Consider the following 20,494-nt stretch of genomic DNA (forward strand, 5'->3'; position numbering starts at 1 on the left):
CTTCAGAAGGGTCCTTTGCTGCTGTTCTACACACACACTACTGCTCCATAGTCTACAGTAGCATTGGCTTTACTAGTGCATCGTACAGGTAAATGGTCTATAGCGCTGGACGTTTGCCTCACCACACTATTCATAGCAGACTTCTCATTATATTCAACTTCTTTCCTTTCTCAACTAGTTTGTTAATACGCTACGCGGACACCTTGACCATCATCACACCCGTATGTGATTGGACGCACACAATCGTATAGGATGTCTTTGTGTGCTGTAGCGTTACAGTTTCCCTTCAGAGGAATCAAGAGGTCCAAACCGGTTCCAGCGTGACGAAGCGCCTGTGCGTGACGAAGCGAGCTCCAGGAAGACGTGGTGTGTTAAGGTCGGAGTGGAAGAACTCTTCAGAGCCCTGATCCCTCAACCCGAATGAACACCTTTGTACTGGATGAACTGGAACCGGAGCCTCTTCACCCCATCATCAGTACCTGATCTCACTAACGCTCTTGCAGCTGAATGAACAGTAATCCCCACAGCCAAACCCCAAAATCTAGTGGAAAGCCTTCCCAGAAGAGTGGGATTTTATATTATATTATAACAGCAAAAAGCTGGAATAAATCTCGAATGGGATGTTGAACAAGCACATATGAATATAATGATCAGGTGTCCGAAAACTTTTGGCCACTACCTGTTTTTTTTTGTGTGTTTGTTTGTTTTTTAAATATATACTTTCTTCAAAGTATGGTAACTAATGTTTTTTTTCCGGTGGGACGGGACTTTTATTTTGACGTTAAAAATGACTTCCGTTGTATTTCCTTGTGTAATAATGCTGGGTCGTACCAAATCGAAACGAAACCACAGTGCCACGAGAGCGCTAGCTCAGTCTGTAGCTCAGTCTGTAGCTCAGTCTGTAGCTCAGACGCGTCTCAGCAGATTACTCCAGTGCAACACGTCCTGACTGCTAGTTACTGCCCATGCACACCACTAGGTGGCGGTAAACCATTAAAACCCCCCCTTCTCCCTCCCCCTGAGAGCTACATAATGGAATGATCCAAACAGCTTAACGTGTTAATGTGTTCGAAAAACACGAATTAACCCGCGCCGTGTTAATGTAAACTATTAGAGGGGGGAAATCGTACATGTAAACAAGAAATTATATTTACGTTTTTATGTAAATTTATATGTATGTATTCTCACGAGTTTTAATTCATAGCTACAAGTTGTTTGACGCAAGATGGGATCCTTTGGAGTGACGTCATGCCGTAGCCCCGCCCCACGTGACGCGTTAGCTCCACCCACAGGCCTCGTTTCCTGGGCGATACTGCATTAGTATGGAGCTCACAGGAGAGTGGGCTAGGTGATTAGCCGAGGGTAAAGTGTCATTCACGTCACGCCTAGCTAGCGATATTATTGTGACTTATGTCTGTGTTTGTTCGTCGGGATGAAACGAGGCATCGAATTTATTGACCTGGAATATTGGATCCCGGTCTGTGGATAAATCATTCATCAGTACAGTCATGGCCGGACTGATCAAGAAGCAGATCCTCAAGCATCTTTCCAGGTCAGTGTTCAGTTCATCTTCATCCTCATCCTCATCCTCATCCTCACAGCTGTGTGGTGTCACCAGGACTGTATGTAGATAACCACATACCCTGTCTAGCTCGCCAGACTGTTAGCTGCACAAAACAACTGCTCGTTTTACCGTCAGTGGGTGAGTCTCAATCCCCATGAAGTGCACTTACACAGCAGTGACTGGAATAAAGGCTCCTGCACCCTATCCAGTGCACTACACCTTCTACAGGGAGCTCATTTGGGATTCAGCCAAGGTGGAGCGCGAGCTAGTCACCATGAATACTGGTGTATCACAGTCCGCTTCCTCTTGTTCAGAAAGTAGTATAAGGTTACACTCGCTACCTGGCAGCTTCCTTCCTCTCGGGTGTTTCTGTTCTGAGTAAAGAGACGGTTACAGAGAGAAACTCGGCTTCACACCCTGCTCAGTCAACTGAGCGTGACGTCATTACATGTCATTATCTGTGCATTCCAAAACAAACTCTGTAATGATGTGGAAGGTATTCACCAGCTTGGTGGTCACTGACTGGCTGTTGGGGACGGTGATGGTCACTGATTGGCTGTTGGGGACGGTGCCGGTCACTGATTGGCTGTCGGGGACGGTACTGGTCACTGATTGGCTGTCGGGGACGGTGCCGGTCACTGATTGACTGTCGGGGACGGTACTGGTCACTGACTGGCTGTCGGGGACGGTGTTGGTCACTGACTGGCTGTCGGGGACGGTGCTGGTCACTGACGGGCTGTCGGGGACGGTGCTGGTCACTGACTGGCTGTCGGGGACGGTGTTGGTCACTGACTGGCTGTCGGGGACGGTGCTGGTCACTGACGGGCTGTCGGGGACGGTGCTGGTCACTGACTGGCTGTCGGGGACGGTGCTGGTCACTGACGGGCTGCCGGGGACGGTGCTGGTCACTGACTGGCTGTCGGGGACGGTGCTGGTCACTGACGGGCTGTCGGGGACGGTGCTGGTCACTGACGGGCTGTCGGGGACGGTGTTGGTCACTGACTGGCTGTCGGGGACGGTGCTGGTCACTGACTGGCTGTCGGGGACTGTGCTGGTCACTGACTGGCTGTCGGGGACGGTGCTGGTCACTGACTGGCTGTCGGGGACGGTGCTGGTCACTGACGGGCTGTCGGGGAAGGTGCTGGTCACTGACTGGCTGTCGGGGACTGTGCTGGTCACTGACTGGCTGTCGGGGACGGTGCTGGTCACTGACTGGCTGTCGGGGACTGTGCTGGTCACTGACTGGCTGTCGGGGACGGTGCTGGTCACTGACGGGCTGTCGGGGACGGTGCTGGTCACTGACTGGCTGTCGGGGACGGTGCTGGTCGCTGGCTGTCGGGGACGGTGCTGGTCACTGACGGGCTGTCGGGGAAGGTGCTGGTCACTGACTGGCTGTTGGGGAAGGTGCTGGTCACTGACTGGCTGTCGGGGACGGTGCTGGTCACTGACTGGCTGTCGGGGAAGGTGCTGGTCACTGACTGGCTGTCGGGGACTGTGCTGGTCACTGATGGGCTGTCGGGGACGGTGCTGGTCACTGACTGGCTGATGGGCACATCGGCTCATGGCTTTACATCCTGGTGGTGAGGCGACCAAACCTGCTCTCATCTCGTATCACCAGCAGTTTTGGGTTTTTTTTGTTTGTTTGTTTTGTTTTTTTTCTCGACCTTGATAAATGTAGTGCGTCACTTTATCAGCGTGTCCTGCAGGTGTAACCGTTCGCCCCAGCGAGATCCTCACATATACACCTTTATGACACGCACATTTGTAACATTCCAGGAGCTTACAAAGGTCAGATACACAACTGACACAACTGACACAACTGATAGTGACGAGCGTTTTACCTTCTATGATTAACTACTATTAGTTCATGGCTATTAAATAGACACCCTATTAAATTATTGATTCTTATGGGTGAACTGGAAGAGCTGTAATCTAATCCACCTTTTCTAAAAGAGTGTGAGTGTGTGAGTGTGTGTGTGTGTGTGTGTGTGTGTGTATAGGTCTGGTAGATTAGTTTGTAGGGTAAATCCAGAGTGTTCGCCATCCCGATAAGATTTCGAGAATGTTGTTGAGTTGAACAAACAGGTGGCACCAGTTCCACAGTTCCGACGAGCTGCTTGGGGTAAAATGACTCCTCTGGAAAGATAACCGCATCCCAGCAAAACTTCTTCATGAGTGCGTTTAGGATCGTCGTGGCTTTGTTGTTGCAGATGACTCTGCAAGTTTGACTTTCTGTCTGATTACAAAACCTCACTTGGCGTGTTCGATCCTGCTCAGTGGATCATGACAGGGATAAACCTTGGCCGCTGTGTGTTACGGACGTCCCGTGGTGAACCTGACTGAAGCAATTTGCTAGCTGTTTGTAAGTAAACATCAAAGTACAGCGTCTGAGCCTGGCGTCTGAGCCTAGCGTCTGAGCCTGGCGTCTGAGCCTGGCGTCTGAGTAACACCGAGCCACGATTTCAGTCACAGTGACCGCTGCTGATTTAAATTGTAAACAAAAATCAGTGAAATCTGTGACTGTGTGGTTCCACCCCCTGGTTAATCTGACGTGGAGTCACCTGTCTGTGTTTGTACTGGTATGACGTAGGTAGATCAGTGGCCACCAACCCTCCTCCTCGAGATCTACCTTCTTCTTAAGGCAGTGATTAGATGGTCAGGTGGACACGATTATAGTTGGGGCTAAAGTCTTCAGGAAGGTAGCTCTCCAGGAACGGGGTTGGTGACCACTGACGTAGCGTGTTAATTATATACCCAGCTTCCTGACCTTTGTTTGTCCCGTAAGAGGAATTCCTGAGCCGGCCTTTTCCTCCAGTGCTCCGCAGGGTCAGAGCTGATCTGCTGTTGTAACCTTGTGGATTTGATGAAGTGAGAGTGTGTGGAGTGTGTTCTTTCCTTTATGCGGCGCCGTGGCGGTCTAACGGGTCTCTCTGCCGGTAGAGATCCTCTCTGACACTTTCAAGTGTACAGATGAGAAAACAATCATGATTTTTATTTTTTTATATTTCCTCGTCCCTCCAAAATTAATTTCTGGTTATGTCACCTCCAGCACAGCACGGCACACCACGTGCTTCTGGAACGTTTTAGACGCGAGTGTGACTCGAGTCGAGAGTCGATGCAGCGTCTAGCAGGAGATTTTCAAGCACTTCATGCTTCATCTGCTGACGAGCTTTATGGAGACGCTGATTTCCTTTTCCAGCAGGACTCTGCACCTGCCCACAGTGCCAAAACGTCTAGTAACCGGTTTACTGACCGTGGTGTTACCGTGCTTGATCGTCCAGCCGACCCGCCTGACCCGAACCCCATAGAGAATCTACGAGAGACACCAGACCCTGTAAATGTAAGGAGCTCCTTTTCGTTCTAACTCGCCGTACAGCGATCAGATTTCGTCCCGTCCGACCGGAGACGCGTGTACGCGCGTGTGTGGTTAAAATCTTATCAGGACACAGTGCGGATACAGGTCGCACCAAATGACGCCATGTAAATGGGGTCTCTTTTTTTTTTTAATGTTTTGGTGGCCCGAGCTTCCGTTTTCAGCAGAGCTTATGAAAAATACACGCCATTGTGAGACAGCGAGAGAGGAAACCTGGATACGGATCGAACGAATGCGTCACTCCTGACTGGCGTGTTGCCGGGACAATAGCCGTCTGACCGGTCATGTGGACGTGTGAGAATGACGCTGTGTTAGAAGGAATATTTAACTGACCGAACATCTCGAGGACGGTTTCGATCCTGCTTCCTCATACCTTCTGAACAGTGTGTGTGTGTGTGTGTGTGTGTGTATGCGTCTCGGCATGGCCTCTGTGTTACAGTATGTTCCCACACACACGCTGTGTAAAGACTGGCTCTGAACAACACATGATCAATAATTTACTCTGGAGGCCTGGAGGCTTCTACAGTGTCTGTGCAGAAACAAAGACGATGGATGGAGAGAGAGAGAGAGAGAGAGAGAGGCCTTCACTGACAGGAAGTCGTGCACGACAAGTCACTACAGTTACTAATAATATAATCCAGCTCTGAAACTGTTACTGAAGCTAGAGATGACACGTTTTCATTTCTGATCTGAAACCTTGAGGAACTTCTGCTCGCGACACTCATCCCGTATTCTCGTCTTTAATCGCTTCAGGAAAGGTTCGAGAGGTTGTTTTTTTTTTAACTTTGTGTGAAAGAGTTCGACTGTGAATTCCTTCAATCACTTGTACTGTAAATATAATAAACATAAAGTATAACTTTGATTAAAAAATGCGTTTCTTTTCCGAATCCAGTTCCAGGATCCGATATCCAGCATGGGTTCTCTCTGACGTCCGATCCGCCATTTTTACTATTTTAGTTGTTTTTTTTTCCTGTTATCAGTGCGATCTCTCTCTCTCTCTCTCTCTCTCTCTCTCTCTCTCTCTCTCTCTCTCTCTCTCTCTCTCTCTCTCTAACCAGACAGCTTTATCTGAATCATGTGACCGTCATTTACGGATGTTCCCTCCAGAATTATCGGCACCCTTCCTGAAAATGAACCATTATATTAAAACGATAACACAGGCACACTTTCATGTATAGTATCTCGAACACAAAAAGTAATGGCTCCCACCCTACTTAAAAAAAAAACAACAACAAATGATCCCTTCAGATGAATAGAATTTTTGGCACCTGCCCTGGAGTGTACCTGTAATGACCGACAATCCTTCTGAAGCAGGATTACTTGGTCACCTTGTGCTACCTCCTTGTGGCAGGTGTGTGTGTGTGTGTTCTGTGAACGCTCAGACTAAAGAACTGTACAGGCTGTTTTATTTGACGGATTTGTGAATGTGCCCCGAGTTTGAAATGAAACGCCGACGTGGCCTGTGGTGTAGGAACACGTCGTGCACACTTGTACGTGTGTGAGAGGAAGCTGCAGCTGTGGAGCAGGATGCTTATCTCGTCCGCCGTGCTGAGCAGAGCAACTTCTGTGGAATTTACACTATAGACATCTCCAAGCGCATCGTTTAAGAGTCTTTTTTTTTGCGATCAGTCACCGTACGAGGCGATCCCGACGAGATCCTGTGACGGACGCACAGTGCTCTCCGTGTCAGTTTATACGATGAAGATCCTACGATTAAAGGAAATTCTGTCATACCCCGTGCACAGGAAAGCACATTTCATAATGGTTAGCCTTGCATGTTAATTAGCTGGTTACACACCTGAAGCTGTAACTTGTCCGGTTTTGTCCTGTTGGGATGGAACTGTTCTTTTAAATCCCAAATGTCTTATTTACGTTTTTCTATCCCCTCTACCTCTACAGTCCGTTTTAAATGTCTCCGCCTATAACTCCAGTGGTCGCAGCAGTGGTAGCTTTGGCCTTACATGCAACACTCCAAAGTCCAAACACCAAAGTCCACCTGTGTGAGGTTGTGACGCCAGCAAACAGCTTCCTCTTCATTTTCTTCTTCTTTTAAAATGAAGCATTGTATGTTTATCAGCAGTGGTAGTACGCATGTTTTCATGCTTGTGTTTACTGCTAACAAAATGATATGGGGTTATAACGGGTGTTAGTGGTTCTGTCATAATCATACTCCACGCTAGGTTTTAAGCTGCAAGCTCTACAGTAGCTATGACTCAAGGACATGGACTTAACTCTTCATCCCTTTTCTTACAGCTTGTAAATAATTCACAACTGCATTCCTTACACACTCATCTGCTTCTTGTACAGAAGTGTAATATTATTATTATTATTATTATTATTGCAGTTGTAGTAGTGTGAACGTTTCAGCTCTGTGTAAGTTCGTCATCATGGTCTCTCTCTCTCTCTCTCTCTCTCTCTCTCTCTCTCTCTCTCTCTCTCTCTCTCTAGGTTTGCTAAGAACCTATCCCCAGATAAGATCAACCTGAGCACGTTGAAGGGGGAGGGTCAGCTGACCAATCTGGAGCTGGATGAGGAGGTGCTGCAGAACATGCTGGATCTGCCCACGTGGCTGGCCATCAACAAGGTCTTCTGCAACAAGGCCACGATCCGGGTGAGAAGTAGCTCCGCTTCACTTACTGTATCGCCCCATGTCGGCCTCATATCGGCACGGCCTATAGCCCCGTGTCAGCACGGTGTATATAGCCCCATATCAACACGCTGTCAGCACAGTGTATATAGCCCCATATCAACACGGTGTCAGCACAGTGTATAGAGCCCCAGATCAACACAGTGTAAGCACAGTGTATAGAGCCCCATATCAACACAGTGTCAGCACAGTGTATATAGCCCCATATCAACACGGTGTCAGCACAGTGTATATATCCCCATATCAACACGGTGTCAGCACAGTGTATAGAGCCCCATATCAACACAGTGTCAGCACAGTGTATAGAGCCCCATATCAACACGGTGTAAGCACAGTGTATAGCTCCATATCAGCACGGTGTCAGCACAGTGTATATATCCCCATATCAACATGGCGTAAGCACAGTGTATATAGCCCCATATAAACACAGTGTCAGCACAGTGTATAGAGCCCCATATCAGCACAGTGTATATGGCCCCATATCAACACGGTGTCAGCACAGTGTATAGAGCCCCATATCAACACAGTGTAAGGACAGTATATAGCCCCATATCAGCATGGTGTAAGCACAGTGTATATAGCCCCATATCAACACAGTGTCAGCACAGTGTATATATCCCCATATCAACACAGTGTCAGCACAGTGTGTAGAGCCCCATATCAACACAGTGTCAGCACAGTGTATATATCCCCATATCAACACGGTGTCAGCACAGTGTATATATCCCCATATCAACACAGTGTCAGCACAGTGTATATATCCCCATATCAACACGGTGTCAGCACAGTGTGTAGAGCCCCATATCAACACAGTGTCAGCACAGTGTATATATCCCCATATCAACACGGTGTCAGCACAGTGTATATATCCCCATATCAACACAGTGTCAGCACAGTGTATATATCCCCATATCAACACGGTGTCAGCACAGTGTATATATCCCCATATCAACACAGTGTCAGCACAGTGTATATATCCCCATATCAACACGGTGTCAGCACAGTGTATATATCCCCATATCAACACAGTGTCAGCACAGTGTATATATCCCCATATCAACACAGTGTCAGCACAGTGTATATATCCCCATATCAACACGGTATCAGCACAGTGTGTAGAGCCCCATATCAACACGGTGTAGGCACAGTGTATAGAGCCCCATATCAACACGGTGTCAGCACGGTGTATAGAGCCCCATATCAACACAGTGTCAGCACAGTGTATATATCCCCATATCAACACAGTGTCAGCACAGTGTATATATCCCCATATCAACACAGTGTCAGCACAGTGTATATATCCCCATATCAACACAGTGTCAGCACAGTGTATATATCCCCATATCAACACGGTGTCAGCACAGTGTATATATCCCCATATCAACACGGTGTCAGCACAGTGTATATATCCCCATATCAACACGGTGTCAGCACAGTGTATATATCCCCATATCAACACAGTGTCAGCACAGTGTATATATCCCCATATCAACACGGTGTCAGCACAGTGTATATATCCCCATATCAACACAGTGTCAGCACAGTGTATATATCCCCATATCAACACAGTGTCAGCACAGTGTATATATCCCCATATCAACACGGTATCAGCACAGTGTGTAGAGCCCCATATCAACACGGTGTAGGCACAGTGTATAGAGCCCCATATCAACACGGTGTCAGCACGGTGTATAGAGCCCCATATCACCACGGTGTAAGCACAGTGTATAGAGCCCCATATCAACACAGTGTCAGCACAGTGTATAAAGCCCCATATCAACACGGTGTCAGCACAGTGTATAGAGCCCCATATCAACACAGTGTCAGCACAGTGTATAAAGCCCCATATCAACACGGTGTAAGCACAGTATATAGCTCCATATCAGCACAGTGTATATGGCCCCATATTAACACAGTGTCAGCACAGCGTATAGAGTGCCATATCAACACGGTGTCAGCACAGTGTATATAGCCCCATATCAACACAGTGTCAGTGCAGTGTATATATCCCCATATAAACACAGTGTCAGCACAGTGTATATGGCCCCATATTAACACAGTGTCAGCACAGCGTATAGAGTGCCATATCAACACGGTGTCAGCACAGTGTATATAGCCCCATATCAACACAGTGTCAGTGCAGTGTATATAGCCCCATATCAACACAGTGTCAGTGCAGTGTATAGAGCCCCATATCAACACAGTGTCAGTGCAGTGTATAGAGCCCCATATCAACACAGTGTCAGCACAGTGTATATGGCCCCATATTAACACAGTGTCAGCACAGCGTATAGAGTGCCATATCAACACGGTGTCAGCACAGTGTATATAGCCCCATATCAACACAGTGTCAGTGCAGTGTATATAGCCCCATATCAACACAGTGTCAGTGCAGTGTATAGAGCCCCATATCAACACAGTGTCAGTGCAGTGTATAGAGCCCCATATCAACACAGTGTCAGCACAGTGTATAGAGCCCCATATCAGCACAGTGTCAGCACAGCGTATAGAGCCCCATATCAACACGGTGTCAGCACAGTGTATAGAGCCCCATATCAGCACAGTGTCAGTAGGGTGTATAGAGCCCCATATCAACACAGTGTCAGCGCAGTGTATATAGCCCCATATCAACACAGTGTCAGCACAGTGTATATATCCCCATAGCAGCACGGTGTCAGCACAGTGTATATAGCCCCATATAAACACAGTGTCAGCACAGTGTATAAAGCCCCATATCAACACGGTGTAAGCACAGTATATAGCTCCATATCAACACAGTGTCAGCACAGTGTATAGAGCCCCATATCAACACAGTGTCAGCACAGTGTATATATCCCCATAGCAGCACGGTGTCAGCACAGTGTATATAGCCCCATATCAACACAGTGTCAGCACAGTGTATAAAGCCCCATATCAACACGGTGTAAGCACAGTATATAGCTCCATATCAACACAGTGTCAGCACAGTGTATAGAGCCCCATATCAACACAGTGTCAGCACAGTGTATATATCCCCATAGCAGCACGGTGTCAGCACAGTGTATATAGCCCCATATAAACACAGTGTCAGCACAGTGTATAAAGCCCCATATCAACACGGTGTAAGCACAGTATATAGCTCCATATCAACACAGTGTCAGCACAGTGTATAGAGCCCCATATCAACACAGTGTCAGCACAGTGTATAGAGCCCCATATCAACACAGTGTCAGCACAGTGTATAGAGCCCCATATCAACACAGTGTCAGCACAGTGTATATAGCCCCATATCAACACAGTGTCAGCACAGTGTATATAGCCCCATAGCAGCACGGTGTCAGCACAGTGTATATAGCCCCATATAAACACAGTGTCAGCACAGTGTATAAAGCCCCATATCAACACGGTGTAAGCACAGTATATAGCTCCATATCAGCACAGTGTCAGCACAGTGTATAGAGCCCCATATCAGCACAGTGTATATGGCCCCATATCAACACAGTGTCAGCACAGCATATAGAGCCCCATATCAACACGGTGTCAGCACAGTGTATATAGCCCCATATCAACACGCTGTCAGCTGTGTCAGCACAATGTATATAGCCCCATATTAGCATGGTGTCAGCGCAGTGTATAACGCAGTTTCACAGGCACAGTATCAGCACTTTATCAGCCCTATTTCCAGCCCATATCAGCAACCGTATCATCTTCATGTCAGCACCGTATCATCCTTAAATCGTCCCTCATATCAGCACCGGATTATACTGGCTGTGTGCAGTACTCAAAACTGATGTAGCATTTTATTCCTTTCCTATTTTTCCTTATTCTTTCATTCTTTTTTTCTTTTCCCCTTCTATCTTTTTCTGTTTCATTGTATAATAAATCTTCAACAGTGTGGGTGTGTGGGTGTGTGTGTGGGTGTGTGTGTATGTGTGTGGGTGTGTGTGTATGTGTGTGTGTATGTGTGTGTGTATGTGTGTGTGTATGTGTGTGTGTGTGGGTGTGTGTGTGGGTGTGTGTGTGGGTGTGTGTGTGGGTGTGTGTGTGGGTGTGTGTGTATGTGTGTGTGTGTGTGGGTGTGTGTAGGTGTGTGCCTGGTGTCTGTCTCTTCTGTTGTTAAGGTGATTTCCTTTCAGAGGACACATTTAGCAAAAACTCAAGTCAAATATGAAGTCCTCTAAAATTCTGTGTTTTCAGTCGTCTTGTCACTCGTCTGTATGAGCATTGCTTAAACAAAGCCACCAAACAGCTGTAACGTTACTCAGATAGCAAGAATATTGTGAAGGGGTAATAAGTGTAGTGTGTACACACACACACACACACACACACACACACTCTGACGCAGTGAGTCACACCAGGGTTTGGCCTGGTATTAAGGCCCAGTTAGTGTGTAGCTGTGGTATTAAGCCCTGAATCATGAGCAAGTTTTTTCCCTTCCTACAGCAAAGGTGCTGGACCAGTTTGGTGTGGTTACATTCCCAAACACACCAGCTTGTTAGCCGTGTTTAAACACACACAGAGTGTGTGTTTAAAGATGATGTTCTTATCTTCTTAATCCTAAGAATAAACCAGAATGAATGCCTGTGCACATCTTATATTTTTTTCTGCCAGGTATTGATTCAGCCAGGTTTGTTTGGTATTCAACACAAACCCTATAAAAAAGAAAAAAATTAAAAAAAGAAACATGGTGTGGAAAGAAAAAGAACTCCAGAAACCCACTCTCGATCAACATCTGCTGATGTTGGACTCCAGATGTGGTGTAGATTGGTGCTGAGATTTCACACAGAAGGCAAAGCCACAGTTGTATGAGAAGTTTTCTTAGTTTGTTGTGTTTGATTTTAAATGGTTAAATTAAGTGTGTGTGTGTGTGTGTGTGTGTTTTCAACCAGATCCCATGGACCAAGCTGAAAACACATCCTATAGCCCTGGTAAGTGTTACCACTCACTTCACCTACTATACCTGGTGTCCTTTCTGTAGAGTAACGCTTCTTCTTCTTTTATTTTATTTTATTCTTCTTATTTATTTATTTATTTATTTTTTAAACAAGGCACACTTTTAAAAGTTTTGTAGTAAAGATCAAAGCTGCAGTTCGTATCTGGGCTGTTTCCACAGTACACACACTAAGCTTGAGATATTTTGTGAGGTCTTTAATTAATAATAATGAATAGGTTCAACTGTCTTTCAGTCACTGGACAAAGTTGTGATGGAAATGAGCACCTGTGATGAGCCACGCCCACCTAATGGACCCTCTCCTATTGCAACAGCCTCAGGTCAAAGGTCAGTATTGCTTCCTTCACACCTGAAGGATGTTCCTCATCTTTGGCTTTTATTTTCTTTTGTGTATGTGTGTGTGTGTGTGTGTGTGTGTGTGTATATATTTATATCTATATCTTTTGCTCCTTTTCTCTGTTTCAGTGAGTATGGTTTTGCCGAGAAGGTAGTTGAGGGCATTTCTCTTTCTGTGAATTCCATCGTTATCCGGATCAGTGCCAAGGCCTTCAATGCATCGTTCGAGCTCTCGCAGCTGCAGGTCTACAGCGTAAACACCAGCTGGGTGACCGGCGACCTGCGCTACACGCGCATCCAGGACCCTGCCCGTGGAGAGGTGTACACCCGTTCAAATATAAACACATGGGAGTGCATGGAGGTGTGTGTGTGTGTGTGTGTACTCAGATTCAGTGTGTGTTGCGGTGTAGATCCTGACCTTTAAGGAGGTTAGCTGGCAGATGATCCGGATCGAGGCTGATGCCATCCAGAGCTCTGAACACGAGGTGCTCAGCGCCCCTATCCGTCTCATCACCAATCAGTCTAAGATCAGAGTCACGCTTAAGAGGAGGGTAAGTGCTTTCTATCTGTTATTTTACACTCACTGTCCACTTTATTAGGAACACCTGTGCGTTCTAATCAGCCAATCATGTGGCAGCGCGCAACGTGATAAAATCATGCGGATACAGGTCAAGAGCTTCAGTTAAAAAGACCGCAGTGGGTTACTGGGGGTGTTCATGCTTTCGCGTACAGGTTGTATAAAGTCCAGGATGTGCAGTGCAAAAGGTTGCCAGGCTTCAACAGTTGTAGGCTACATGCAACAAGTGTATTTTTTGTCCAGGGATCTCCGCTTTATTTCCCAGCAAATCACACATAAAACGGAGTCTGCTTCAATATACCGTGCGTTCTATCTAGCACACATTCCTTGCTGTGTTTCCTGATCAGATGAAGGACTGCCACGTTGTGGCGTCTAAACTGATCCTGATCCTGGACGACCTGCTGTGGGTGCTGACGGATTCGCAGCTCAAAGCCATGGTGCAGTACGCCAAGTCTCTGAGCGAGGCCATGGAGAAGTCAGCACTGCAGAGGAAGAGCATGGCTCCGGACTCTTCTCAGGTGCGTGTTGTCCTTGTGTACGTCTTCTCTCCTTGCTCTTGCAGCGCTAATAGAAAATATCTTCTGTAAGTAAGTTACCGTGTGTGTGTGTGTGTGTGTGTGTGTGTGTGTGTGTTAGGCAACCACAGCCCCCATCTCTGCACAGCAGGTACACACACAGCAGGCCTCAGCCGCAACGGACCCAAGTGCCTCTATGGCTCAACTCTTCAATGCCTTCAATGTGTGTGAAACCTCCCACCACCTGCAGATTACACACCTCGACTTGCACATCTGTGACGACATCCACGCCAAGGACAGAGGTACCGCACACCAGCAGAGCGAACGAAATGCATCCAGTACTTTGTCCTACAAATGTCTGGCAGGTCACAGCGTCTCTCTCTCTCTCTCTCTCTCTCTCTCTCTCTCTCTCTCTCTCTCTCTCAGGGATCGGTAAGAGGATTCAAGGCGGGGCCATGCAGCTCTCGTTCAGTTCCATCACCGTAGACTACTATCCGTTCCACAGAGCAGGTATAAACGTATGAAACAGGCTTGTGCGTTGTAACGGTATTATCATCCCTACACCGTATTACATTCCCACAGTATCCACTCATGTTTCTGAGTAATGACACGTAGTAAACAGAAAGTGATTAAATACACGGTTCTTATTTATTTATTTTTTTACTGGTTCTCTCAACAAAGAAAATGTTGCCGTGTGATCATCTGATGACATCTGCGTATTACTACAGCCTCACTTCAGGTCTAGACCAGTAAATCGTTTAGCAGAATTTTTCAATGGAAATTGGGGAAAATCGATATCGCACAAGTCTAGCGTTAAAAAATATTTTTACGACCGTATCCTAACTGAGGATTCACCAGTAAGAAGTCGCTCTGATTGATTGGTGAGTTTTTCTTTCCGTAGGCGAGACCTGTCAGCACTGGATGCACTACAGTGACGCCACAAAGACCCGTGAAGGCTGGGTTCATTCACTGTTAGAAGAATATAGATCTAACATGGAAATGCTGAAAAACGTCATCAGCGGACAATCGCAGTGCTCCCCTCAACATGGTGAGATTTCCTGTCTCTCTGATTGGCTGTTGATTTTTAAAAACTGCTTTCGAGGTCGCTGCTAAGTTAAATTCGTGTCGTCCTTTTTCAACCTTCGGTTCGTCATTGAGACCGTGGATCTCGTTCATCAAAGTGTGCTCAGAACAAGCCACCACTGTGCAGAAGGAAATTGGCATTCATCACACGTGCGTACAAACGGCTGTATGGAGCGTTGATCAAGTCCACACGTTATAAAATGCTCTGCTCACAGCCTCGTACGTTTACATAAAGAAACAACCCAAAACCCTAGACTAGATGGCTTCTGTTCAAACGTGGGACGATTTTCTGACCGAGATCAACTAGAACTGCGCTGGTCAAGCGACAGCGACTGATGAGCCACTCATCACTCTCGGAGAAAAGTTTCCTGCGGTCTTTAAAGACAAAGCTGCGTGAGCGAAACCTTCACGCACGACATTATTATAATCAATCTTTAGATCTGTATTTCGTATGATTTTGGTTTACAGTCCCCTCAGAAACTATTGGAACGGCGAGGCCGATTCCGTTTTTTTTTGTTATTATTTTTGCTGTAGAGTGATGACATTTGGGTTCGAGATCAAATGATGAACATGAGATGAGTTTAGAATTCCAGCGTTTATTTCCTGGTATTTATATATAGATATCACATTGTGTATCAGACCACCCAATTTGTAGGCGAGCAAAAATATTGGAACTTGTGACTGACAGGTGTTTCTTGTTACCCAGGTCTGTCCTGTTAGTGATTTGTTTAAGCAGTAAATAGCTCCGAACATGTACTCTTGGTTTGAGCCTTCAGTTTCACCTGTGAAGACTGCATTTGTTGTTAAAAAGGATAAACCAACATGAAGACATGATGATTGCACAGACATTGGGTATAGCCAGTATGACCATTTGGAATGTCCTGAAAAAGGAAGAAACCACTGGTGTACGAACAACCAGACGTGGAACGGGTCGGTCAAGGAAAACAACAGCAGCAGCCGATGACAGAACCATTGTGAGAGCTGTGAAGAAAAACCCAAAAACATCAGTCAGTGACATCACCAACGACCTCCACAGGGCAGGGGTGAAGGTTTCACAATCCACCGTTCGAAGATGACGTCGAGAGCAGGAATATCGAGGCCAAACAACAAGATGCAAACCTCTCATCAGCAGTCAGAACCAGAAAACCAGACTGGAATTCACAAAGAAATACAGAACCGAGTTTATCCGCTACCAAAGTGCCAAAGTGTGGAGAAGGAAATGATCTACTCATGATCCAGAACGTACAAGCTCATCAGTGAAACATGGTGGAGGTAGTGTCACGGCTGCTTCTGGAACATTCTCACTAGTCTTTATAGATGATGAACTCATGACGGAGCAGCAGAATGAATTCAGAAGCTTACAGGAACATTTTGTCTCTCAGTTTACAGAGAAATGCGTCCGAATTAATCAGGAGGAACTTCATCATGCAGTAAGACAACGATCCAAAACACACTTCCACCTCAAGACAGGACTTCATCAGGGGGGGAAAGTGGAAGGTTCTAGACTGGACAAGTCAATCACCAGACCTTCACAAACCCAACTGAGCAGCATTTCACCTCCTGAAGAGGAGACTGTATGGAGAAACCCCCCCAAAACAAACAATAACTGAAAGAATCCTGGAAAAGCTACGCAAAAGAAGAAACCAACAGTTTGGTGACGTCAGTGAGTCGCCGGCTTGATGCAGTTATTTCAAAGCAAGGGATACGCGACCAAATATTAAGTGTTATTTACTTTCATGAACTTTAAGATTGATCTGTGCCTATACGTTTGTATCAGACCACTCGGTTTGTAGTCAAGCAGAACGTTTAATGTTCTATGGCTTATGCTGTTGAACACGTCTAGATGTAAATGCCAGGAAATAAAATCTGAAATCCTAAACTCTCGTCTCATATCCATCCTTTCATCTCGAACCCACATGTCTTTGGTGTACAGCACGAACAAATGAATTGGCCTTGCCTTCCCAACCGTTCTGGAAGGGACTGTACAATTATTCTACGCTGTGCATCATAGTCAGCATTACTCATAATCAGTTTGCACTTTACTGCCACACGGGGCTTCTGGTCTGACGCATGGTCACAGTATATGCACCTCCTCATGAACAAGAACAACTTGATGAAACGTGTATATACACAGCGTATGCAGAAAAGTATGCGTTCGCATGGCTGATAAATGATACACCGGGACACGTTTATTCGACGCCCACTAGACCTGCATGGTGTTCCTGCCAGTGGTTTGTTTATGGAAGGGCTCTTTTTGAGTAGCTGGTAATAATCCACCAATGAGGATCCAGTATGTCCTCATGCACTTGATTTCATGTCGTTTAATAGTTATTCTTGTCGTTAATTCGGATAAATTCAAATGAATTTGTAAAGCACATTTAATAATAGACATTGCCAAAAAGTAGCTTTATAGAAATCGTGATTATAGATTAATCCAAAAGATATTATAATATATAAGATATGATGGATCTTTAGTGAGCAAGACAGAGATGGTGTGAAAGGAAAACTCTCTGAAATGACTTTGAAGACACGCGATGGATGGCATCTCTCACGATCTCTCGTTGTTGTCGGCCCTGCCGCTGACGTGTTCGGAAATGAAACGCGTCGCAGCATGAGCCATAGGAACGCTTGTCTCATATGGGTAGCGAGGGACTCCAAATCATTACAGTACACAGGTGTAGAACATTCGAGGAAAACGGTACGGAGTGTGTTGAAAGGATATTCGTTTTGAGCATTTGGTGAAGAAGAGTGCTGGGATGAATCGTTACGATTATTACGAGCCTGAACAGCAGGACTTGGTAGTATCAACTGGGGTTACCAAAGCCCTTTTGGCACCGAGCCCAGACTGTAAGGAGGATCTGCCAATAGCACCTCACCTGGTTGAGTTTTCTGCTGAGAACCCCAGATCAGAAATCCAGAAAGTAAAGGCTCAGTCCACTTGACAGGTGGACAGGTGTACTCACCATGTTGCATGCTGGCTAAGCCTCTAATTACCAGATGAAACTTGGTGCCTCGTGAGGTAGCCAGGAACTTGCTGGGATTATGATGGGATTATGACCTGGACACACGTCTACAGTACACACTGAGCAGCATTTGCTAATATGTCCATTCCAGTGATTTTGAGGTAAATCAGTGTTTCAGTGTAAAATCTTTAAGGTTGTTTGTGTTTTTTGACCATATGAAATACTGTATTAATCTTCATGGCCCCTTTAAACAGAGCTCGCACAGGTCCTTGAAGTGCTTAAAAGTGCTCGAATTAGCTTTTTTTTTTTTTTCTGGAAAATCTGAAATGATTCTTTCAGATGAAGGTGGTAGTAGAAGGCGGGCTCAGTCCTGGGGCTCACACTGGGAGACGGTGGAGAATCTGGTTGAGACGAGAATGCTGACCAAGCTCTCGGTCATCAGGACTGAACCCAGTCACTCTCTCCATGCTGAAAGCAATGCTCCGCCTCAGTGCAGAAGGGAGCGCTTTCACAGGTCCTTCCTCCCGCCAACCGTCAGACTGTATAGTTACTCACCGGCGCAGATTTGAACACTTTTCTCAGGCCAGAGTGACATTTCTGCACACTATTATAACCTGCACATGACTGTACACCTGGTGCAATAAAGTAGTCATATAAAACTTTACTATGAGTTGAAAAAGTTAGGTATATCTATAAAGAAAGTTAATATCTTTTCTTTAGAAATTTCCTCAAAATTTGTCACAATGTTTGGATGGAAAAGAGTGGCCAATAGTAATGGGTTGTGTGTCCCCATAGAGGAGCTGAGTGCTGGCGTAGTAGTTAGGCAGCTGGACTCTGGTGCTGAAGCTTGGGATCCATTCCCACACTGCTGCTGGTGCCTGGAGCCAGGTACCTCTCTGGTGTGCATTTGGGGTGCCACATACACACACAGAGATGTGCACATGGCTGTGTGTGTGTGAGACGTCACATTTCTTTCTGTGTTTTCTTCTCGCAGGCAAAATCTCTACCAGCACTAGTACTTCCTTCTCCCAACCACCCAACCCCAAGGCTCAGCTCATGTCTAGCTCCATCGTACTGCGCCTGGCTGACTTCAGTATTTACCAGGTGAGTGGACAGCAGGCACACACACGGAGTAGAGGTGCATATAGAGTCATACCCATCCAGAAAAAAAGAAATATAGTTTGTTACTAGATATAGATATACGTTGGGTCCAAAAGTCTGAGGCCACATTGAAAATCTGGGATTTTTATTTATTTTTTTTTTTTAATTTAAAACTGGAAATAATCTTTGAAATGAATTTTGACAATTCTACAACAAAAAAAGGAAATGTGCAACACCTTGACCTAGAAATTGCGCGATATCTTGAATAGTCACTGTTTAAATTTAAGCAAATTTGTGATCTCAACCGTGTTAACTCCTACTACAAAAGGTCAGACAAAACCACCGAACACACCTTCTGAATCCAGCTGTTGTTGATCTTTTTCAGGTGTCAACAGCGGATCAGCGGCGCTCCTCTCCTAAGGCTATGATATCCTGTAATAAAAAGACCCTGTACCTGCCACAGGAGATGCCTGCTATCCATCTGGAATTCACAGAATATTACTTCCCTGATGGAAAGGACTACCCCAGTAAGACTACATTCCACCTGCTTGTAGCTGTTTGTGAGGATTAGTCCTAGCGAACACCACTGGTATTAATTAATACTATGATGAATACAGTATTCGGGACACCCCTTTAAAATTACACTACCCTTGGTGAAGTTAGGACTACTTCAGCAAGACATCTTGCACTGATGGCTGCAAATGAAGAAAAATCTCCTTTAGTAAGACTACATTACTGGTAACGGTTACACCAATCCCTGCACCTGTGCCCTGCTTAAGCACTTTGGAGATTGTTTAATTTAACGTTTAGGTTTGGAATGCAAGCATATTTTAAAAAACTGAGCTGAAAGCTTTTGTATTCACGAGAAAGGAAGCAGTTTCTGGTGCTACACTGTTTGTATGAGGTGTAAATATTTGTATTTATTGTTAGATAGATTTAACATGCCAGTTATGCTGTGAAAAATTGTGTGTGTGTGTGTGTGTGTGTGTGTTTTGCAGTTCCCTGCCCTAACCTATATGTGCAGCTGAATGCCCTGCAACTAGTCGTGGATGCACAAAGCCTGGTGTGGCTCAACCTGTTTGCTCTGGATTTGCGCCACAGCCTGGTCCAGTTCATGGAGCTCTATAAGCTCAATGACTCCCAAAAACCCGATGAGCACATTGACATCCGAGTAGACGGTCTCATGCTAAAGGTAGAAAAATCTGCTTTTCATAAGATCACTTTCTGACCCCTACAAAGTTAACAATCGTGTTCATTAAATCAGTGCCCTTCTCTTAACCGCCACTACTAGTTGATTACTAGTCGTAATACCACCACTGAACTTCTAGTATAATCTGGAAAAAAAATGTCCATTTCTCCAATAGCCTTTATATAATAATTCTGGTAGAAACCGACTGTGATGAAC

General features: G+C 45.8%; 1 protein-coding gene across 5 annotated transcripts in view; it reads left to right on the top strand.

Moving 5' to 3' along the window:
* The first annotated feature begins 1,281 nt into the window (after nt 1–1,281).
* bltp3b (bridge-like lipid transfer protein family member 3B) overlaps nt 1,282–20,494 on the top strand; it is a 34,649-nt gene continuing 15,436 nt past the window's right edge. For all 5 annotated transcript variants that reach the window (XM_053642306.1, XM_053642307.1, XM_053642308.1 and 2 more), the window contains exons 1-13: nt 1,282–1,552; nt 7,386–7,548; nt 12,453–12,491; nt 12,750–12,841; nt 12,980–13,169; nt 13,261–13,401; nt 13,775–13,945; nt 14,064–14,244; nt 14,369–14,452; nt 14,844–14,990; nt 18,983–19,092; nt 19,475–19,616; nt 20,088–20,281. In XM_053642306.1, the coding sequence (XP_053498281.1) occupies nt 1,509–1,552; nt 7,386–7,548; nt 12,453–12,491; nt 12,750–12,841; nt 12,980–13,169; nt 13,261–13,401; nt 13,775–13,945; nt 14,064–14,244; nt 14,369–14,452; nt 14,844–14,990; nt 18,983–19,092; nt 19,475–19,616; nt 20,088–20,281 (1,698 nt within the window). In that variant the 5' untranslated portion in view covers nt 1,282–1,508. The remainder of the gene's footprint in view (nt 1,553–7,385; nt 7,549–12,452; nt 12,492–12,749; nt 12,842–12,979; nt 13,170–13,260; nt 13,402–13,774; nt 13,946–14,063; nt 14,245–14,368; nt 14,453–14,843; nt 14,991–18,982; nt 19,093–19,474; nt 19,617–20,087; nt 20,282–20,494) is intronic.

Source organism: Ictalurus furcatus, chromosome 14, assembly GCF_023375685.1.
Source record: "Ictalurus furcatus strain D&B chromosome 14, Billie_1.0, whole genome shotgun sequence".
Taxonomy (NCBI): domain Eukaryota; kingdom Metazoa; phylum Chordata; class Actinopteri; order Siluriformes; family Ictaluridae; genus Ictalurus; species Ictalurus furcatus.